Below are 24,133 nucleotides of genomic sequence, written 5' to 3'. Positions count from 1 at the left end.
AAGGCACACCAGACTATAAGGCGCACTTCTGAGTTCGGGCCAAAATTTTAGTCAAAAGGGTGCACCTTATAGTCGTGAAATTACTGTAGATGGTGTATGTGGCTGGAAAGCCCAAAGAAAAGGGAGAAGGTACTTAAATCACAATTTATTTCAAATATTGCTCAGAATTAGCTGCTTTTGCAATAGAAAATGTGAACTTTTTTTTTTCTTTTTTTTTTTCCCCCCAGAGCAAAGGTTTTTCCAATTTAGTTTTTGTTAAGCAAATACTCTAGTGGCTATAATTTGCCCAGATACACTGGTATAATTGAATTGTTGTTCTACTAAAGCGGAGTTAAATGAAGATAAAATCAGCCTTGAAATGGATTGAATATGGTTTTCTGATTTTGTTATGGAAAACTGAAACAATAGCAAGCTATTAAACTAAAGTTCTCCTGTCTGTTGTGTTACACCTCTAGAATATAGAGAATGTTGATAAGTATAACCAAGGCAGTATTTTGTCTGTTAAATAGCCAATTAAAAGACTTCACCAAAACAATGACCAGTAGACTTAATAATAGACATGTAAACTATGTAGATTAATTATTTCATGTTATTCATACTATCTCTGATAAAAATAATTTTTATTTGGGTATAGAAGTTGAACTAATTTTTTGTTTTGTAGGTCTCTTCTCAAGAATCTGGAACCAAACCATTGACCTTCACATTTGTACCATCCATTGGACGACTTCCAACTCATTTTGAGGTTGTGGATATCTCGAAATTCCTTGTGACAATTCCAGAGGAACCAAAGGATCTGAGCAACCAAAAAATTGTAAATAAGGTAGATTTTTGTTTGCTTTACTTTTTCCACTTCTTCAAAAGATACAATTTTATTCTGGGCATTACTGAAATGAAGATCTATCCCTTGAATGGTTTCTTGGTTTGTGCTTGGTTTAATTACCAAGATGTGGAATCATTGTGTAGGAGAAGGTAAGTGTGTGCCCAGTAGCTTGCTTTGCCTTTGGCAGACTTTATATTGGAAGGAAACCCTTGGTCATCTCAGTTCTGTCCTCTGTCAGTCATGCAATGGCAGATGAGGGGGATTCCTTCACAATAGCAAGGGTGGTGTGCAAGGAGTTTTATCACATGGAACTTGACCAGGAGTTGTTCACTGCATCCTGGTTTCAGCAAATGCCAGTGATGTGGCTTCCAGAAAGGTGCCAGTTCCTCTCATAGCTACATAGTAATGCATCAAAGTGGAAGCAAGCTTCTGATTGAAAACTTGTCCTTGTGATTTCCTCCAAGAAACCACCAGTACAGCATTCCTGACTCCCCTTCCATTAGTCAACCCTTTGTTTGTTATTGCTTTCCTGCCTCACAACTCTTAATGCCCTCTTACTTTATTCCATGCTGCTTGAAAGGCTACCACAATCCTCAGGTTAATATGCTTATGGCAATTCTGCTTGAGTAACAGCTCCTCCCCTGGGACATTGCTTGGGCTGCACTTCTGGGTGCTTTTCAATGTAATAAGGAGTTCACAGCCCGCTGACCTGAACATGTTCCAGCATTTCTGTGTACTGTCTCTTAAAAAAACGTTAGGTCTGGGCAAAGGATGGATGTATTTGAAGAGACACTCACCGGCATATTATTCCCAGGCAGTTTAACTCGTAAGTTACATTTACAGCTGCTCAGTATTGGTTTTGTTATAAGTAATATCCAGGGTAAAGCAGAATCAGGTCTTCCTGATTCCATCTATCCTGTGTTTCTCTGTGGACAGAGGAAACTTTTCTGGCAGTTGATGCAGTTGTGAGACCTTCATGGCACAGATTACCCTCTCTTCTAAAATGTCTAGAACCTGAACAATATTTCAACAACCAACATCAGATAATCAAAATAACACTGTCAAATTCACAATGGTGATATCCCCCTTTGTGGTCCAGTATTTGTTCAAAGAACTGAACTCCAGGGCTCATGGAGCTGCAAGTGAAGTGGAAATTTGTAATTACCATGTTCCTCAAACAGCATTCAAGTATGAGCCCCATCTGGAGGCTTCCTCTTGCAGTACATGACATGTCTATTCATTTACCTGATTCTTCCTCTGAGGGAAATATGATAAATAGCATTTTCGATGTTGAATGATTTAATGATATGTGTGTCATATGTGCAGTCTGCACGATTCCTGCTTTCATCCAAAGCATGCCTGAGAAATGACATACTGGATGTGGAAATTGCAGAAAACAATTGTGGTCTGTGCTGCAAAGCTTGAACATACAGTAAAACTCTGACCTCTGAGTCTGTTTGCTCTCTTCAGAAAATCCCTTGTCTTAAGGGCCTTTGTTTCTTCATTAATATGTATAGGTTTTGTCCCAGATTTGTCTGTCAGGCTCCTCTGAGGAGCATTGTCTGCTCCGTGGATGCTGCGGTCGGGATGCCTTCCCACCGTGTCTGGTGTAGTGCGGTCTGACAGCTCATTCGGCTTGACTGCACCCTCCTCTCGGTTCCCGGGCCAGGGCTGTGCTCAGACCCCCCTGTGGCTCTGTCAGCTGCTGGGAGGGCAGCCCCCACAGCATTGCCTGGGGGCTGGAAGCTGGGACTCCCTGGGGAGTCATTTGCCTACTGGACTTCTGGTAGTGCAGAGACTGCCACTACCTAAAGCCAAAATTGCTTCACATTTTGGGGGCCACAAACAAAATGCAATTAATTGGAATCTTTTTCCTTGTATCTTTTGCAGTCTGAGGCAGTCTCTGATGAGCTGGTCTTAAAGAGTGGGGCCAAACAAGACTGTGTGTCCACTGTCTGTACAGACAGCACCCGGATGGCTTTCCAGTCCCTGGAGTGTAATTCAAGCAAAGGAGAAATGCAGAATGACCTTTTTAAGGCTGAGTTTATCCTGATTACGGACTCTGGTGATGAAGATGAAGTAGCTGCTGCCTCAAACAGCGCTCAACAGCCTTCCAATGGCTACAGTCCCATCAGTGCTCAGCTGCTGACCACATCCCATGTTTCCCCTGGCACCGGGGCAGGGAAACCTCCTGGCGATGGGCACCTTCCAGGAGTTCCACTTTCCCTCAGTACTGCTGATCCACAAACACATCAGGTAACAAGCTCTTTAGACTCTAGAGATAACCTTTGCTTTCTAAATCTTTCAGGATCTGGAGCCAATTTGTACAGCAGATTGGTCAATTTGTTCTTTAATTAACATTTTCATTGGCCATTTCTGTAACATTTGGACCTTAAGGAGGTGGCCCACCCCTTCTGACTCTGCCTCTCCATATGATTCTGGTGTGTGTGATGATGAGGCAGATCTATTCTTTCCTTTAAAAGCAGCTCATCATGACAACAAGTGAATCAGGAAATGTTAGATTCCTAACTAGTTTAAATTGGGTAAGGTCATTGAAATCAATGGAGCCTAAAGATCACTTGAATTATTAGCATCAGATTTCCCAGAACTAGATTCTTTTTTCTCCTCAACAGCTCTTGCAGTCCTTTATGCAAGAGAAAGAGGCTGTAAAAATCCTATTATTCTGATTGTTGGTTGGTACACCTGACTTTGCACAGGTGTAAAGAACTAATGAAGATGACATTTCTGTTTTATGTGGATCTTTATAGGTGCATTTATTGACTTATTAAATTTTCAGTTCTCCCTGGGGCATTTCCAGAAGGGGTCTTTTCAAAATGTTTCATTTGCAAAATGCATCAATCCAAACTACTGAATGAAAAATTAATGTTAATTAACCTTAAAAGTTAATTCTCCCATCTTGGGAAGAACACTGATGTATATTGAAGGGTGCATATGCAATGGAAAATTCCACCTTTAGCAAAATAGCAACATCCTGCTCACATGACATAAATACAGGCATTTCCCTTGACCTTGACTGAGTTACCATCACTTTAAAATGCAATTCTTCACTGATAATTTTAAAACAAATATTAAGCATGGCTACTTTGTTTCTGAAAATGAATAGAATTTCCTATCTTGTGTTGAAGTACTTTTGCCATTCAATTTTTCATCAAATTCGGTGTCAATTTTTGATTGAAGACATTGTGAATAAGAAATTCACTCTGGTTTGGGATTCACAGCAATATGAAATGTTCATTTCATGAGAGAAAATCCCAGTAAAGTCAGTGAGAATTTTCCATGAGGAAGGTAAAAGTAATAGGTAAGCATACCTAGAGGAAGCAGCCTTTAAGAGAATACTTGTCCTGAGGAAATAAAAATTTACTTTACCAATGTTCAGGCTTATTTGGGTATTTTTTTAAAAAGCTTTTATAGAAGTTGGGTGAATTTTGGAGTACTATACAGAAGAGTTCCTATGTTGGATCTTTCTTAAGTTTCTGGTGGCTTGAGAAGTAAAGAGGGGTTTGGCTGGTGAAGTAACTGAAGATAAAATTGCACAGAACAAGAAATTATGCCCAACTTTGCTCAATATTCACCTGAACAGGAAGAGAGGCAATATGTAATATGAGTAATTGCGTATCTTGTAATTATTCTTTAGTCACAAGTTTTCAAGACTGTACTTCCTCAGACTTCATTATCTCAATATCTTTAGCCATCACTATTGCTTCATAAAAACGTGTTTTTGCTGAGCTGCCTTTCCCTATTCTGGTTCTAAGGTGTTTTGTTAGGCATCACTCTTTCTGACTTGTTACCTAATGAAGGATCTTCACTTCTGAAATGAAGGAAAAACTCCGAAAATGTTAAAGAGATGCATGGTTTATCTGTTGGTACATTTCCTTTTTACAAAGGATTCCACATAAGGGCTACCTGTTCAGTTCTTGAATTCTAAGGGCAGTATCATGTCCCTTTTAAGAGTTATTGCATATAACATTACATTAACTTAAAAGCATAATTAGATTATGAGTTTCCTGTCAGATATGAAAAAAGCAAGGATCAGTATTGGGGACCACTGTGTTGCAAAAGGGATCATTCTGTGTTGCAAAGAGGTCTCATTTAGCTTCATTGAATTCTGACTCTGTTTAAACAAAAGGAAAAAAGGAAAGCATTAAAAAAAAAAAAGGAAATTTCTGTCCTATGAGACTAGAGGTCCTGACTGATGTTCAATGTCTGAAAAAAATAACCTGCTATTCTGGTCGCATTTGGAACTTTTTGGTAATAGTTTAATGTTTAAGTATTGTGGGACTTTTTTATTTTTTGGTGTTTTTTTTTTAATGTTAAAGAGAGTCTATCAATGTAAGAGAGAGTCAGACTCACTCCTGCTTTAGGGAGTTTACCCTTTGGGTTGAGTGGGATATCTGCTTCCCTGAATGTCAGGGCATGAACTCAACTTGGAGAAATTTCTTAACTCGCTGTGGGGGATCAGTAACCAAAAAGATTTTTAGTTACTTGAAGTCACTTGATGTTGCTCTGTCCTTTGAGTGCTATCTAGTTTGACTGTTCCAGACAAGTAAGTCAGAACTCCCTACAAACTCCTGCCATTGCTTGGACAGTGCACCTTCCTTGTTGGGAGAAACTGGACTGCTCTAAATAGCAATTACATTAATTGAGTCTCAGCTCACAGTCTGATTTACTGTGTTGTGTCCAGGGATTTTTTCAAGTTTTCCACAGTTTCCAGTGTTTCCTTCTGACTTTCTGGTTCTCAGGTTGCAGTCTTTGTGGGTAATTTGTTTTTATCTTTTCCTATATATAAGCAGATTCTACTGAGATCAAAGCATGATTAACTGGGCCCAGGATCAGGTCTAAATTGAAGACAAAATTCGCTCAGACATGATTTCTGCCTTTTGGGCTCTCAGTTTGCACACTCTTTCCCTTTTCCTGTTTGACCAGCACATCGATCTTGCTGATATAACTAACCACATTTTTTGTGTCCTTCCCAAACAATGTGGCCTCACCAGATTGACAGTTTGCATTATGTCCAGCTCAGTTTTGCCATTTCAGATGTGCTGAAGTTCTCCTGGGCAAGACTTAATACTAGTACTATGTCCACTTTGTTAATTCTAGAATTATTAACTACAAGGCATCAAGATCTTTTTCAAGTGCCTTTGTCCCTTTGTGCTAACGTAACCTTGCTGCATATATCAACTTTCTTCATACATATTTGGGATGTGTATGTGTGAGGTGCTCATGAGAAGAGAAGAAGGCTTGCAGTTAAATCACAGACCAAAGAAATGCAGTTCTACTTGGGTCACTCATTTCTGCACTAATCCAATTCACCTACAGGAGGATTTTAAACCAGTAGAGAAACTGAAGAGTAAAAATCCACTGCCTGAGGGAAGTTATTATATCTTGCCTGGCACTGTTGAGACTGTGCTGTAAAGCCATGCTCAGTTTGGTGGCCAGCAACCCTCAAATTCAAGAGAGATATGAGCAAGGGAATGGGGTCCAGCACAAAAGTGTAAATATGTCTGGGGCACATGTGAGGTGAGGCTGAAGGAGCTGGCTTTGCTGACTCCCACCAAGACACAGCCTGGGAGGCATCTAGGAATTGCTCAGAATCACTTGCAGGGCAGTTACAGACATGACAGAGCCAAACTCTTCTCTGCAGGGGCAGGTGAGGCAGCAATGGTTGAAAATCACAGTGGGAGATGCCATCTGGACATCAGAAGCAGCTTCCTCAGTGGGAGGTGGTGCAGCACTGGCACAGGCTGCCTGGGGGTGCTGGAGCTCCATCAGAGCTCTGGAGACTGGGTGAGACACAGCCACAGCTGACCTGAGCCTCTGCTGCTGTGAGAGCCCTGCTTTGAGTTGGAGGCTGGACTAGTTGACCTCTGGAAGTTGCTTCCAACTCACTTTGATTATGATTTCCTGGTCCTGTACATAAGAGGTTTATAATCTGTAGATGTGGTTATTAATACTGTGTTGCAATTGCAAAATAATTTCTGAAGACTTGATTAATGGCTCAATTAGCTCAGCACATAAATGTTCAGTGGTATTTAAACTGGAAGAATACTGCAAAATGTCTTTATCTTACTTGCAGGAACATATTTGTTATCTGCTACCATAGACGTTTTTGTAGCTGCTTATAAATCTTATTAAGTTTCAATTAATTAGAAGTCACTGCACATCCTGTGCTTTTATTATGAAGTTTCATATTTGTTCCTCACTTTCTTTTAATCTGTTGTCTTTGTAAGGGAAATCTATCTATTCTGTTTTGAAATACAGAGATTTCAGACCCCAGCTCTGTTTTGGTAGCTGGTTAACTTCCAGAATTCATTATTAATTTCAGGAGACTGCTCCAAATTATCAGATTTATTACCACACTGCTTTTCATCTCATTAAATAATTTTATCTTTCATGACATATTTAATAATAATTTTTCATAATGATTAAATACCAGTAAATTATTCTCAATCTCCAGTATTTTTGCTTCTTCTTAATTAGCAGCATTTTCAACAAGAGTCCTAATTTCTCAATCAAATAGAATAGATATACAATGATATAAACAATATTAATTTTTATATTTCAGTATTAGAAAATATAAATACATCCATTGACTTTCCACTTTGAAATGGGACACCTTAACACATAAAACACAAAAAACAAGGAGAAGTTAGTGTTGTTGTATAGGCATTCAGAGGTTTTGTGCTTATTCCTATAAATCAAAGCATTGACCTGGCTTTTCTGCAGTTACCCTATACAGAAGGTGTCTTTGGTTTAAAAGGCTTGCTATTTGTGTGGTATCGTTTAGCAGGAAGAGCTCACTGAATTTAAGTTATAAGGGCTAATAGGGTCTTGAAGTGTGTGTTTATCCCATATTTAGGCATAGTTTTGCCTTTGAAAGCTTTTAAGTGTTGCTCTTCTGTTGCAGCTTCTTCCAGCATGTGCACTCACTTGAAAATTAGTTGTTTTGTTCTTATTTTTGTTTTGTGATATATCAATACTATATTACATCATAATAATCATCATCATCATCATCATCATTCCTCTCTATTCTGGGTAAGACATTAAAAATATAATTCATAACCTGAGCCATAGCCTATGTGCAAGTCGCATGTTAAACTGAATGGTATAATTGTCTTTTATAGAGCTGCGTAATATTTTCAGAGTATCTAACAGTAGTTAAATAGGTGTTCTTATATTTACGTCAAGTTTGATGAAATTGGAGTCAATTTCCCTGCTTTCAAATTGCTCAGTCAAATGTTAGGTGTATCCTTTTGGTTTTACAGTTTACTTTAATCACTATTTCATACTGATATGTTTTATTCATATTGTGTATACCTCAGCTTTTAATTTCAGCATTATTATAACTTGGAAGATTTTGAGAGAATTTCTTTCTTTAGAAGCATGAAACTGTATAACAGGTTGATAATATACTTGTATGCTCTAATTAGTTTTGACAAATCCTAATTAGAATGGACCCAAGAAAAAAGACACTCATGAAAGAGCTCATTACTGTTTTGTTAGTGTATCGAAAGACTGTGGAGAAGGGGATAAGGACTCTTACATGCCTGCAATCTGTCAAATGCTCTGCTCTGTGAATGACAGGAGAAGTGAAAGACAGACTGGGTGTCTGATTTAAGTAGTTTCAGGCAAATTTCTCATTCTGGTATCACAGTGCTGCAGAAGGGGTTGTTTACTGCACAAGAAAGAGAACACTTGACTCGAATCCTATTTTCAGAAAGGTTGCTTTCCACTGAACTGGCAAAGTGATAGTGGGACACTATTGCTATTTTTTTACCTTCCATTGTGTTTATATAATATGGATGGCATCACATGATTCCAGACACTCATGGCACTACTGTCTTGGGTTTTACCTAAAATGAAAAATACTGTAGCCTTGAACCTTGTTTACATCAACAAAACAGAGGTGTCAAAAACCCAAAGTACCACATAGCTTGTCTGCCTTAGTCACATTCCTGTGAGGACCTTATCCACTAGGCTCTATGTCCAAGCTTAAAACAGCCCTATGCTTTAACCCACACAGCAGTACTAATGGAAACCCTATAAGCATGACCACAGGACTGAATGTGGGGTGTTTAACAGTTCCACAAGTTCCACCTATTTTAACAATTCTGTTTTTGTTTTTTTTTTTTTTTCTCTCCAGTTAATTTCTACTCTTTCCACCTCTGATCATCTTTCCTCTAAACCACCTGCTGTCCGCTTAATTTCTCCAATTAATCAGAAAGTAGTGTGCAGTGCCACGGTTAACATGAATCAAGCCTCTTCGCTGGAAGATTCCTGTAACAACTGGCAGTCAGCAACTGGGTTTTCTAAGCAAGACTCATCTCTCTACTTTCAGTCTGCTTCCCATAGTTCATCTCCCTCGATGTCTAAAAAATCCTCTTCTGCATCAAAGAGTTGGCACTCCACTCCTCAATTGTCTGATAACATACAAACACCAAGTCCCTATAGCCCTGGCTGTGTCTGCAAAATGGGAGGCTTCACCACATCCTCTGTTCCAGCAAGGAGTCCAAGTCGTTCCTCCAATCCTCCATGTTCAACTGAAATTCAAGGATCTTTAGCTCAGTCTGTATCGCCCAGTTCTTCCAAAAGATTAAATGCTTTGTCTCCTCTCCCTGTACATATAATAACACATCCATTATCTCCTAGCCCTAAACCTTTATCTCCACCCTCTCTTTATGGGTCCTCTTCGACTATATGTAGTATAAATGAGCCTTGCACACAAACATTATCCAGAGGAAATTCAGCCAAGTCAGGAGTCAAATCCCCTCTGCCAACCAGACTGACTCTCTTAACTGCTATTTTGAGATCAGGCTCCTCTCAGCGGAGGCCACTTTCTCCTGCTTCTTGTCCCACATTTTCTCCTAGCTCCCTTAGTTCCTCAACACTTGCAATAGATCAGAAGTTCAAAACAACTCCCCCAACCCCCAAGAAATCTGTTTCAAGCCCTCCTCTAAGGCCAGGTTCCCCCAGCAAGGAGGACTGGCTTTCAGGATGGGCTCAGCATCTGCCTTTATCTTCCAAGCCTCATCCCACCCCTCGAGCAAGGTCCCTTTCTCCTAAAAATCACCTTCCCATTCAATTACTTTCTCCAGACTGCCGAAATTCGTTGTCATCCCCTGTGTCCTCCCATAGAAGATCAGTTGCTTCTCCAGATTTGCAGTCTTCACTGCCTCCTCCTTGCGCTCCAACTCCCTCTTCCTTGGCATACCCCACCTCTCCTTCTCCACAAGGACTGGGCTATTCTGCCTCCAGGACCTGGGCTCCTCAGCAGTCCCAGAGAGTGCGCACTTACTCGCCCATCTTCACTTGCCGGTCATATCCTTTGCTTTCTTCTACCAGTGTTAGTGATGCACTGTCTCCCCCGCTAGACAAACACTCATCTCCTTCCCCAAGTCTTTTGCACTCACCTCCTAGACCTAAATCAGATTCACCCCAAACATCTGTTCAGGAGATCAGTGCCTCCTCTCCTACCCCTTCTAGCATCCCAAAGCAGTGGTCTCTCTCACGGCCTCACTCTACCCCACTGGTTCCACAAACTGGTAATATTAATTCCCACCCACTGCGATTTAATTCTTCATTGGCGCAAGCAAATTTTAGGTCTAACTCCTCCCCTCCAAGACCTGAGAATTCTGCCACCTCATCAGTGTTAAAGTGCAGATCTCCCATCTCAGACAAGTCACCAGGCACACTGCCATCAAGACCCAGAGAGCTGACTTCACCACAGTCTTTTTCCCTGCCTCCTGACCATGAAAACATCAAACCCAAGGTACTCTTGGTGCATGCTTATTTTGTAATAGTTCTTTGTCCCTGTAGTAAGAAATCACATCCATGTTGCAGAATACTAGTAAAATATATGGGATGGGGAAAAACGTGGAAAAGGAACAGGTTTTGTATCAATAATGAAGATAGTGAAAATTAAATCCTACCCTTCAAATTGCTAGCACCATGTTCTGTATCATGGAGATGTTGTAGGAATTCTTCAGCATAAAAAAGAAGATACTTTATTCTTGAGTAAGAACATTTCTTACTAAGGATGGATTTGTGTCCAGTGGCTCTGATGTACATTTTGTACACATATTTGTGAAGCTCGCCTAAAATCCTGGTGTATCAAAAATCAACCATGTGTTCCCAAGGAAAGTAATAGAAGTGTGGTGATCTTAGGTGCAGGGCTGAGCAAGCAGCGGTTTAATCTAATTGATGTGTACTAGGTGTTCCACTGATAAGTGACTCCCAAGCACCCCATCCTGCCTGTCCTTATTTACCACCTATGGCTTTCCCCACCCCAGCCACCCTGGACTAGCCCAGTGGCAATAATGTGCCTGCGGAAAGACTTTGTGGCCAAGGGCCAGCAAGGGAAGATGGGGACAGCCTCCTGCTTCTTCCCTTTCTTTTGTACTCCTCTAATCTTGGTGTGCTAGACAGAGGATGAGGGGGAAGGAAAAGCCAAGCTTCCTACAGCCCAAACTACTGCAAATACGAAAGTCTAACACCTGCCAGATCAGCCATACTCCTGCTGTTTTCATCCACCCAAAGCCAGGAGAGCCATCACAGAGTGAGAATAAGCAGTGATGGCAATTGCTGCAGGAGGGCTTGGGAACCAGGCACATCATAGATTTAAAGGTGTAACAAGGAAAGGAAAGGAAAGGAAAGGAAAGGAAAGGAAAGGAAAGGAAAGGAAAGGAAAGGAAAGGAAAGGAAAGGAAAGGAAAGGAAAGGAAAGGAAAGGAAAGGAAAGGAAAGGAAAGGAAAGGAAAGGAAAGGAAAGGAAAGGAAAGGAAAGGAAAGGAAAGGAAAGGAAAGGAAAGGAAAGGAAAGGAAAGGAAAGGAAAGGAAAGGAAAGGAAAGGAAAGGAAAGGAAAGGAAAGGAAAGGAAAGGAAAGGAAAGGAAAAGGAAATCAAAAAACGTACAGCAAGTAGGTGAAAACAAGAGGAACTTCTATGCAAAAGAGGAACTTCTATGCAAAAAGGAGGCGTTAATTGCAGAAGGCACCAGAGCTGCAGGAGGCTTTCCAACCTCTTTTATCTTATCTTGGCACTCTGTGCTTCCTTTGTGCTATGTTCCCTTCCTCTAACTCATATCTGAGCTCTGTCCATCACACAAAATCTGTCATTGATTTATTTGCTCACAGCACAAAATTAAAGCCTGGTCTGCAAGATCAAGTTGTGTCAGATGTGCTCCTAACAGTTTGGCCATGGCAGAGGTGACTTTAAAATGTTAATTGGAAATGAGAGGTTAAAATCAGCACGAAGTAGCAATTGTCATGAATGGTTCTATTAAAATCCAAACAAGCCAAAAGGAGCCATTGTGCTGAGCAAAGCTTAGTGTTGTCATGTCCCGTCAGTATTAGTCAATGAAACAAAAAGAGATATGAAATTGTAGAAATTCCAAGAAAAAAGCCCCTGAGACCAAACTGTAATGCATGACCAAGCCTGCAGATAGCAAAACAGTTACAGTTCCTGCTAGCTGGTGCATCAAGCACTCTGGCAGTAAGGAAATCCTCTCTTTGTGACACAGATCTATTGCCTGGGTTTATATTTGCAGAGGTTATTATACTCCTTTTGTCTTTCCTACTGTCCCTTTTCCTACTAATTCTACTTTATCATGCAATATGGTGGCACTTTTGAAACTGCCCCACCATCCCACTGGGAGAGTGTCCACCAGTACAACAGACTTGGACTTTTAGGCTGGTCTAATTTTTAATCATGTAGACAAAGCTGACTCAGCTGGAGGTGTGGAAGACCTAAGATATCTAAATCTAATTCAGCTGGGTGTTCAGTGCAGGAAAGGTCTCTCACGGCTTTAAAGTGTGAGTCTGAGACTTCATCTACTGTTAATAATACTGTGCATTCAAACCCCCTCCTGCTCTCACTTATTTCCATCCCTACATTATGGTATTATAGCTCAATGAACTTTGCTGATGTGTTAATGGTAGCAGACTGTCCAGTGATATTCCAGCTTCAAATCTCAGTATATTTCCAGAGGAAAAAAGTTTTGAGGAGAGACAACTTTAATATCCTAAGCAGCATTTAGATCTCTTTAGTACTAATCAGCTCAACTTTATAACTAAACAAAAAGCAGATTGCTTCATCTGACGACTGTTGACACATGACAAAATCTTTTCATGTATGAATGTGTTAACTGAACATCGAGGGAAAAAGACAAATCTAGAAGTGCTTGCCTTTGGTGTATATAATTTGGCATGTGCAAATTTTCAACCTTAATGTTGCTTCAACAGTCATTGCAGCAACATTAAGACACACATTAAACCAACACCTATTAAACCAGAATTTGGACATGCACCAATTAGTGCAAATCAAAGGATATGTTTGTATATGTATGTATGAGCATGTGCTTTCCCTTGGTTAATATTTGTTAATGACTTAAAAATGGGAATGTTTTTGCAAAGTGAATGCAAACATAAATCCACAGATCAGTGTGAAGTGTCAACTTTGGGTGACCACAGGAAATAAAAGCCATCTCCCTAGACTTTGTGGATATTTTGATAGTGTCCTCATGGACCTAATATAGAAAAATGGACAGTGAGAGAGAGTAGGGACAGATAAATTCTGCAGGAACAGCTGTGAAAATAACAGCTAGCTTTCTTGTTTGAAAAAACTTTGTAGTGGTTTCAAGGGGTATCATTCTTCCATATTCTTTGATTTTTCCTATTTGAATGTAGCTCAGGAATGCATATAGATCTACCCAAAACAGGGAACAAACTGACGTCAGCAACATGGAGCTCAGCACAGCTGCAAAACCTACCATAAAGCAGGAAAGATTAGTCATGAGGAGTTCTATGCTGCCATGCTTGATCACTGATTTTAAGCCTTTATAGCACATGTCTAGTACATTTTGCAGTGACCCGTGGGTTCTTAGCTGATCATTTGAACAAAAGTACTAGGACATTTTCCCCCAAACTCCCTGGACTGACATTTTCCCAAGCCCTGGTGTTGGAATTGGTTTGCTTTTGGCTGTACCATGGCTGGCAGACCTAACTGTCCATGGCTGTTTAAAGTTACTGCTAGATTCCTATGAAGCAGATCACTAAATGTATTTAGACATTGGAAAAATAAATTTAAAAACCACGAAATAATGTATAAAGAAACATATTCATATAGATGAGAAACTGAATTAAAGACTTTCCACTCATCTCAGACCTGCAAAAATAGCATGTGACTCACAGGTTCTACAGTATTTGGAAGTCATGAAACACAGAAAAGCAGTATGGAAACATTTACATTTTAACAGTCTATTATGTCTTTGTTTAGTTCATATGGTAGTACAACTAATCTCAAAAGTATCATAGTTCTCTTTTCATATATGATGCACATTTTATAATATGTAAAAGCCTATTTGCTAGTGAAAATAGTGAAAATTTTTCACATGTTCAATTAAACAATTTTAGTTGGATATCAATTATAATAAAACAAGGATACATTTTATGAATATGCCTATTTTAATAGCTGGAATTTGGTCTTCCATCTCAGTGATCATTATTTTATTTGAATTTAAAATAAACATAAGTTTAGTTATGCATATAATTCTTGTATATGCATAAATGTATCTATGGAGCTATGCAGTGTTGCTATCTAAATGTTCAAAGGGCAGGATTCAACTCACACGACTTTTGACATTTGAAAGTTACATATCCAAGCGCAATTTAGGTGATTCTATAACAGCTAGTGGAGAGAATATGGTGTATTTAGAAGATGATTTTATTTTGCATTTCTATTTGCCTACTTTGGGATGAGATTAATTCTGTAGAAATAGCTATGATAATAAAAAGCATTAGTGTTGACTGAAGAAACTGAATGATAGACATCTAATTTAGAATCACTAAATCTCATAGTAATTACTATCCCATACTCTAAAGCCTGTCCCACTAAAAACCAGAAAAAAGTTTAGTTCCAGCATTTGCATTTATCTGCTTTTTAATCTGTTCATTCAATATGATTGCTGTGATTACTGACTTCTTGAATTACTCAGTCTCCAGTTTCTGACTGAATGAAGTCAAAAGCAAACAATATTTGTATAGAAAGAATTAAAAGGTTGTACCCTACACTATTTCAAGACTGGTATGTGGATAAATTTCTTATCTGAGTTAAAAATTTGCCCACTCTCCTATCATCAAGACCTTGGTAGATATAAAGAAAATAAAAATAAATAAAAGAATGAACCAAAGTTCAGAATGCTGATTTAGACTGTTATCACATAAATACCAGTATTTTCTGTTGCAGGTAATGGTACATTAAAAAACCTGACCTGGTTAACAAATAACTTTATTTCTGTCTGACTGTCACAGAAATAATCAATCACATACTTATGGCTTTTTTGTCAGATTGTTGCCTAAAAGGGAACAATGTATCAAATCTCAATATAATAAATAAGTAATAATAAATGAAATATAACTAATAAAATATAATTAATAAAATATAATTAATATAATGTAATGATTCTAGCAGTCATGTGATTAAGAATCCTACCTCTTGAACTCCTGTGAGTATAGAAGAATCTCATCAATCTTTTAAAAATAACTGAATTCAGCTTCTATATTTGCAAAGAAAATGTAAAAAAATGGTTTGTAAAGATTTAAAAATAACTGGGCAAACTAATATAATCTAAAATAGAAGTTATTTTAAAATAATATTTTTTAAGGTTGATCTTAGAATTTTCATACCCAAATCCATACATTTTTGTATGGTTTAGATTGCCAGTTCTGTTAGCTTTGTTAGAGTGTGAAAGTTCCTATACTTTTTTTTTTGAGTGGTAGAGTTATTTATTCAGGAGATGAAAAGCTGCATGAAGATTTTAATGGTCTATCCACTCATACCAGCAATTCAGCATTTAAGGATCGTAATCAGACTCATGAGAGCCAATCACAGAAATCCCTCTGATTTCATGGTTCAGGATCACACCACTCAGCAACAGTTATTGAGGTGGATGTACTGACAGAATTAGCTGTGCATTTTCATATCAAATCACAAGAAAACTTGGAAAAACTGTCCTGCTATTCATTTAAGGGTGGTACTCAGCAGAAAGTGGTTAAACTTACTTTAGAAGCTATAAGGTAGAGGGAATTTCCTTTGTCCTGTTTAATCCCCAAGAACAAAACATGTACATTACCTGACTTTAAAACCTTAAAAGAAACACTAAATTTATTTTAAGAAATAGATTTTCTAGGAAATACATAAGCATTGTTTTGTTGCAACGTGTCAAGAGGATTGTAATTGTCTTTCATTCTGTCCGTACCTTTTCCCTCTCTTCCCTCTCTCTCTCTTCTACCCTGTTTCACTTCCCTTCCTGCTTTCTGGTTTACCCTTTTAGCAGTACAAGATCAAGACAAGCTACAAGGCATTTGCAGCAATCCCTACAAACACATTGCTTATGGAACAGAAGGTTAGTGTTTGCTCAAAGACATGGGCATTGTATATTTGAGACCATTCAACTTGGGGTGCAAATTCTGACATTTCTGTTGGGGGATACTGCAGAATGTAAATTCTGGGAATTTAACTACTCAGGATTATAATTCCAGCCATTTTTTGGGGTCAACCACTTTAATGAAGATCAAAGATTTCACTAATCTGAATTTCTGAAAATCAATTTACTATAAAAAAAGAGAAAGAAATCCCAGTGAATGAAAGGAGTTGCCTTTTATGGCAACATTTCAAAATCTGTTTTGTTGTTGGAAGGTGTCCGAAGCTCTGCTTTTCTGGGACCTTGCAATCAGTAGATCTTGGTCAGTTAATGATTATTGGACAGCTGTGCTTATTCCCCTAAATTTAACATCCCAAAATATGCAATTTTGACCGGCTGTGTTGTTAAACTGTGAGAACCATCCTGGCCATTGTTCAGACCTGTACTAACTTCCATTCTTCCTGAACACTGTAAGAACTAGTCAGGGGGCCATTCCCAGTTTGTAGTTTGTGGTAATAATAATTTTATGTAGGACAGACAAATAGATTCAAACCCCAGACTTCAGTGCATTGATTTATTACCAAAGTCACAGTCAACAAAGGCTGGGCTGTATAGTCTTATTTAGACAATTAAGCTTGGAAGGTCAATTGAAAATTTAAGCTTTGCACAAAGGCATCTTGCTTTCTCAAAATACCCATGGATATTTATTTAAAATATATTTTTCCCAAATTATTTTTCCTCAAAATAAGAGCTAAGTTTAACAAAAAATTTCTCTAATTGTCAATGAGCTAAGCGTCTTGCATGTTTAAAGACATACTTAATCATGCTAACATCCAGTTTGTGGCTTTATCAGAATAAACTTCCTGTTATGGACTTAGTTGAGGAACTTAGCCTCTGATTAATTTCTTTAAGCATTCCTGACTACATATCTAAATATTTATTCACATATACAGCTGATTTAATGAGTAGTTTACAAAGCCTGAATTTATTAGTTAGGGTGAACTTAACTGTATAAAATTTGAAGATGATATTTTTTTCCTTGAAATATTGCTGATTGTGGTCTAGTAATTATCAGTTAAATGCTATAAACCAGATTATTTTTCAGAAAAAAGAGACATTCCTTTCTTTTCCAATGTTCTTTTAATCTTGAACAATTTTTAAAAATCCTTTTCATAAAACCTGATCCTTCCCTTTCTTAAATCTTGAATGCACTAATGAAGGTTATGTTTGCTTTAGCTTGCAATGTTGTGCAATAGAAATGGCTCTGTAAAGGAAAATAGCTGATGCAGGAGATTCTACACCCCTACAGAATGTATTTTGGGAGGGTTTTGTTTGAGCAGAAAGCCTTTTAGCGGGTGGAAGAATTTGGTGGACTCCTGCAGTACCACTTCATGGTTGACTTCACCTGAAAGGCACTGTTTGTGCACTCTGAGACTGCACCACTCTGCAGCCCAAGCCAGGTAGGTGACTCTGAGCAGGGCACTCATGTGAAGATCACAGTCCTCAGGTGAACTAATGAGTTTATGTCAGCTGTCTGCACTTCTTCATAAAAAAAGGAATTTCTTTTGATGGTATTGCTGCTGCTCTCTGGAACATTGACTCACAACCTGTATGTTACTTATCCCCAGTACATGAAACTGTTTTGTGCGATCTTACTCCAGCATCTGTAGAAAAAGTAATGACCCAAAAGATATCTGTGTTTAGATAGACTTTTGGTTATCCACTGATTTACTGAAAATTGCAGCCTTGGTGTATCCTTCGGTAGTGAAAGTGGTCATTTAGTGCTAATAGGAAATCAATACTCTGCTATAGGATTTGCCTTCAGGAGAGATTCTTGACTAAGGAACTTTGTACTGAGTACATGCTTTCTCCCACCTTGTGAATTATGGATAACAATCTCATATTGATCCGCAGCAGCAGCTAATTCTAGTAATCCTAAACTAGTCCTGTTGTGTTAGCTGATAAGAGTTTAGATTATGACTCCTATGAGAAAGCATGAAGTAGTTGCATGACACACTCAGGCCCCATTGTACCAAGCCTTAAAATCCAAGTATTCTCCTCAAAAGTGTTGGGTGGGCAACTCATGATACATTCTAGCTCAACCACAGTAATTATGGTGTTCCCATTTTATGCATAGCGCTTTATACACAGCATTAAAAAGAGTGAGATTTAAGTCAGTAAGATTTTAACTGTGTAAGTGATGTTTTATTAACATAAAAATAATTATTATATTATTAGAAAAACAACATAATTTTAGATACATTTTTTAGCATAAGGTACTAAAAAGTGTTTAGCTATGTAATTAAATAAGAAATGCACATTGTCAGAAGTCAACTTTTCCACTGTGTGAGTAATTGTATTACTTAATTTAAGTGGTCATGAGAAATGAAATGGGTCAGAATTGTGTTGTGGTTGGTCTTAGTAACATTTCATCTGCAGTATTAATTAGATCCCATGACAGAAAACTGCCTCTCATGTGCCATGTAAGCTGCAATGATTTGTCTGCCTCTAAATTTTCTCTTGTTGTCTAACTTTCTTTCTCAAGTTTTCTTTTGTGTAGATGCTTTTATGTAAACTGGCATTTTTAAACCTCTGCTTATGAAAACATTTGGCTGTCGTCACCTCCATGTTTTTTCTGGAGCATGTTCTTATCCTCCAGTACTCTTATTCAGAGTTGTTCAAGTATGTGCCCACTAGTAGAAAATAAAAGGCTAATTGGCCATATATGTGTATACTTTGAGAAACCCAGAAGTGGCTTAACCTCATCAAATCTCCTCACTGGCAAACTTCCCAGCTGTTTGACTTTGCATGACCCCAATGTTTCACACATCACCTGTTCTCTGCTCAGAAAAAGCGCTATCCAGGATGTCTCTTGGAATATTGAGCTGTAAATTCCTTCACAGCCAGAAGAATTTTTAGAGGACTTGCCCCCAGCATGGTCAGGCTGTGTCAGGGGGTTGCTCTGCAGAGAGCTGAGATGGCAGCAAGGATGGCAGGACACTGTCCTTGCCTTCAAGGGCACAGCTCCACAGGGCCTGAGCAAGGATGGCAGAAATGCTGAAGGTGAGCTGATGATAACCAGGGTCACTCAGCAGTGCCATCACAGCCATGCAAATCCAGAGCTTAGAGGCAGATCCAAGACTGCAGTACTGAATCCTTCAGCCTAGTGGATTATAAGATCCACTGGCCAGAAAAGGAGGCTGAACAAGTTTAATCTAGGCATAAGGCAAAAATTTGACAGAAAACATCAATTAACCATTAGAAAAAATTGCTGGAGACTGAAATAGGCTTTTTATCACAAAAATTGAAAAATCAAAGCAGGACAATTTTCTGGCTCCTCATATTCCAGATAGTGCTATGGTTTAAAGACGTCATACTAGGTGAGCATTGTCATTTCTTCTGGCCTTATTAACACTGAGACAATGAGTCACCCTTCTGCAGTCACCCACTCTTGTGTAGGTTCTACAGTTACATGGAGGTCTACAATTATATTGATGTGATCATAGTCTAATTCAGAATTCCCTTCTGAATTGGGTAATACAGTAAATTCACGAATACAAGCCGCACTGAGTATAAGCCGCATCTCTGGGTGTTGGCAAACATTTCAGTTTTTGTCCATAGATAAGCCGCACACGAATATAAGCCGCTCTGTCGTTCGCAGCAAGGACCCGCGTGCAATTAGTAACAGAACCGCGGGAGGGCGGGGTTTACTGGCTGAGCTAAGGCTGTGCAGGCTCGGCCCGCTAGGGGCCGCTGACAGGGCCAGGTGGCCCAGCCCGGTGCTGCCGCTCGGGGCCGGCCGCCGCTGCCCCTGGGCTCGGTCACCCCGGGTCGGCGCTGCCCCGCGGTGGCAGGCAGGGACGGAGCTTCCCCCGCTCCTACCGCAGCGGCGGCGGGCGGGGACAGAGCTTTCCCGCGCCCGTGGCGCCGGCGGCGGGCGCGGACAAAGCACCCCGCCTCCTCCCCGAGCCGCGGCAATGGCGGCGCGCACTTCCCGCCCCCTCCCCGGGCCGCGGCAATGGCTGCGCAGAGCTCCCGTCGGCTCCCGGAGCCGCGGCAATGGCGGCGCCCCCCCCCGTCGGCTCCCCGGGCCGCGGCAATGGCGGCGCGGCCCCCCGCGTCCTCCCCGAGCCGCGGCAATGGCGGCGCTTCCCCCCCGTCGGCTCCCCGGGCCGCGGCAATGGCGGCGCGGCCCCCCCGCGTCCTCCCCGGGCCGCGGCAATGGCGGCGCGGCCCCCCTGCGTCCTCCCCGAGCCGCGGCAATGGCGGCGCCCCCCCCCGTCGGCTCCCGGGGCCGCGGCAATGGCGGCGCCCCCCCCCCCGTCGGCTCCCGGGGCCGCGGCAATGGCGGCGCCCCCCCCCCCCCCCCCTCCCCTGGGCTGCGGCAGAGGAGGGAAGAAGGAGCTCTCCCGCCTCTCTCCCCGCCCCCCTTGCTGCCTGCAGGGAGCCAGGGCAACACGGTAACACTGTAACAATTGCGAAATGCTGGCTTTTACTGGCCGGTGCTTGGCTCAGCACTCTGGCTGGCACGTCTGGGGTTGTAAATGTCAGAAAATTATTAATATATTAGCCGCACCCGACTATTAGCCGCACTTCCGGGTTTCCACCAAAATTTTTGTCAAATTGCTGCGGCTTGTATTCGTGAAATTACTGTATTTAAAAAGTAACATTTCTATTACTTAGAGGTTGTATTTATCAAATACCTACTACAATGTTTTTCAGTCAAAATGGATAGAGGAAGAGGTTATTTCCAGGAGCTACAGAAAAATTCTTAACTTTAAATACCTCATGCTAAGAAAGAAAGGCTATAATTTGTGCAGTTATAGAGTGACAAAGGACCTTGTTTATCTGTAATAATAGCCAGATGTGCCAATGTAGGAGCAGCCTATGAACTCCTTCTTTCTGCCAAGGGCCTTGAAAATAGTCTCTGAAAACAAGTCCAATTTAATCTTCAGGATTATTTAAAATTTGAGATGTAACCCAAAACACATCCCCTTTACATACTGTTTAGGGTGAATTTCCCTTATTTGAGGCATCATTTTGGTGGAAAGGAAACATGGGCATATAGACATGGTGCTGCAAATATTCTGCTCCATCTTTCCTCAACCTGAACTGGGGATGACATGTGGCACACTTGTTACAACCCAGGAATGATGGAATGTGTCATGGAACAAACCTGCTTCACAGCTGAGGCTTATCCCACACTTACCAAGTCTTCTGAAAAACATTAGGTATGACTGGCTATGGATGGAAGAGGTGCAAATGTTGTCTCATCTGGATTGCATTTGTCAACTAATTACAAGCAGACATCAATAATTTCAATTCTAATAAAATGTAGAAAAAGTAAAACAGTCTTTCCATATTTTGCTACACTTGGAACACTCCAAAGATCTGGTAATTGCATCCCATCACAGGCAGTGCAGCATGGTCTCCTTGTGGAGGAAAAAAGTAGAAAAAGTATTTTCCTCTGCATGCAGAAGGAAAGGGAGGGTATGTTGTGTTTGGGAATTTTTGCTTGTTTGTTTATTTGTATGTTTGTTTGTTTAGTTTTGTTTTGTTTTCAACAAAAATAAAGAAATACAACCGAGGAAATATGGCAGCATTTGGCTGCATTGAAGACACAGCTTTAAGTTCTTGCCTTGAATCATGCCTTAAGTTTAACTTTCATATTTTCCAGATTCTGTACTGCATTAGTATGTGTCACTGAACTTCATATAAAGCATTAGCTGGTTCTCTTCACACTTTAGTTAGACAAAACAATCCTTTTCCAGCCTGAGAACCAAGGACACCATTGCAGCTTCAGGCCCAAAAAAGTGTAAAGAGCAAATTGAGGAGAGAAATCTGGGAGGATGGACTTCATAACCTGAAGCTGTAATTGGACAATTAACCCCAATATATAAATGGACCAAAACTTATAAAAGTGTGAAAATGTGTGACCCGTTGTCCAACTTGGGTGGAGCCTCAGCCAGGCTCTTGCACTGCCCAAGGTGTATCCTTTGAAGGCCTTTTAATAAATACCTACTTTATTCCTTTGACTCTGTCCAGCCTTTGTTCTAGGTAGCCTCTCAAGGCATCAGTTTTTGGTGACAGCAAGGCATCTGGAAAACTCTTAGTTTTTGTATTATCAACTTTCTGGACTTGGAAAGCATTTCGGACACACTTTGTTGACAATATTTTGATAAAAATAGATTTTTATTTTCCTCAAATACTTCTGGTGGGCACTTGCTAGGTGAATTTCTTGTATGCAGATTGTGTTCACATCAAAGGTTTATCAAGGCTAAGGCCAAATACCTCATGGTAAGAAAAAAAGGCAATAATTTGTGTAGTTGTAGGACTAAAAGACATAGTTTGTCTGCAATAATAATCAAGTGGGCCAATGTAGGAGCAGCCTATGAACTCACTCATTTTTCATAGGCCTTGCAGTTTTCAGTATTAATTATTTCATAGAAAAGAAATAGTATAATTTCAGTAAAATTTTCAGCATAATCCCCCAGAATCTTCAAGAATGAAGTTAAAGGAATTAATGGTATGTGAAGTTCCATTATACAGTGGGATTTTTTTGCTTGTGCTGAGGGCTTGGGTAAAGATAGTGATGGTAAAAATATGCTCAGTGTGGGGTATTCACAATACAGTAAGAGGAAAGCTACACCAGATCTAGGTCACAAAACTCATTTTTTCTCTTTTTATTGATGTGGTCTATTGGTGGATGAAATGATGTTCTGTATTTCTTATATGTTGCCCAGACCTTTCAGACTTCTAAAAAAATACTGGAGATTGTGTATGGACCATTTACCAGTATCCTTTCAGCTCTGATACTGTTTTAGCAATCAAAAAGGAAGAAAGAGGAGGGAAGGGTTGTAGTCATCAGTGATGTCAATGACACAAACACATCACACCCCCAAAATTGCCCTTTTCAAAGAAATAAACAGTGGTTCAGCAACTGGTTATTTCATTTAAATTAAAATTTTCATTATCTAAATTACAATGTTCTTTTAAACTGCGGTACCCCTGTTGTTTCATATATAATCAAAGATTTGAATGTCTCAATAAGTATGTTCCACTTTTAATATTGTTAGACCATCAGCATGGGAAGTGAATCTTGAATACTGTTGATAGTGCTAATCAGCAGTATTTAGATAGAAATTAATAATGACATTTTTGCAAGATAACACCAGTAATTTTGAAAAAAAATGTAGTTGTACATTTTTATCTCAAGTTTTTCTGTGTGGAAACGTGAAAATAAAAAGAAGCCATGCTGTAAAAAAAAAAAAAGAGATGTGTTTTGAAAAGCTAACAACAGATTAAACAGAACAATTTTTCTTTGTAGAGGTGATAAGGATATTTATAGAAAGTATAGTTTACTGTTTCTAATCTTTCTGTGGAGAACTCAGCTGTTCAAATAAATAAAAATTAAAAATAAGAAAAAAGAGAAAAGAAAGAAAAAAAGAAGAATTAAAGAAGTGAAAGAGTGATTGAAATTAGATTAACTACCTTGAAGGATGAAGTTTTCTTTTCCCAAAGGTACAGAAAGGGAGAGCACTGCAGCTTTTTCTAGTGTGGCTCCTGCATGATGGCTCTATTTCAGAGGGACTGTGGAGAGCACAGACCTTAGTGCTGTGCTCACCTGAATTCCTTAGTCATTGAAGGCTCCAAAATGGAAAGATATTTGGGAACTGGTTTTCTGAAACTGCTAGATTCTTAAATTAGCCAGTCTTAGTTATGAACAGAGACTTTTGGATGTAGCTGTGATTCCTCTGGAAAGGTTCCCTCGAATCTTCAGGGCAGTTGTTTCTTTTGTTCACCCACTATTCTGGTGAAGTGAATATGAAACAGAAACATAGTTTTTTTTTCTTAACAATCCCTTTATTATGTTTATT

At 39.7% G+C, this 24,133-nt stretch overlaps 1 protein-coding gene across 1 annotated transcript in view; it reads left to right on the top strand.

The window, feature by feature from the left end:
* Positions 1 to 24,133, top strand: part of LOC116994781 (muscular LMNA interacting protein) — a 110,437-nt gene that overhangs the window by 47,798 nt on the left and 38,506 nt on the right. The window contains exons 3-6 of the mRNA XM_033056716.1: positions 662 to 820; positions 2,711 to 3,076; positions 8,982 to 10,607; positions 16,167 to 16,238. Coding sequence (XP_032912607.1) covers positions 662 to 820; positions 2,711 to 3,076; positions 8,982 to 10,607; positions 16,167 to 16,238 — 2,223 coding nt within the window. The remainder of the gene's footprint in view (positions 1 to 661; positions 821 to 2,710; positions 3,077 to 8,981; positions 10,608 to 16,166; positions 16,239 to 24,133) is intronic.

This window comes from Catharus ustulatus, chromosome 3, assembly GCF_009819885.2.
Source record: "Catharus ustulatus isolate bCatUst1 chromosome 3, bCatUst1.pri.v2, whole genome shotgun sequence".
Classification (NCBI taxonomy): Eukaryota; Metazoa; Chordata; class Aves; order Passeriformes; family Turdidae; genus Catharus; species Catharus ustulatus.
This window is presented reverse-complemented; position numbering and strand designations above follow the sequence as displayed.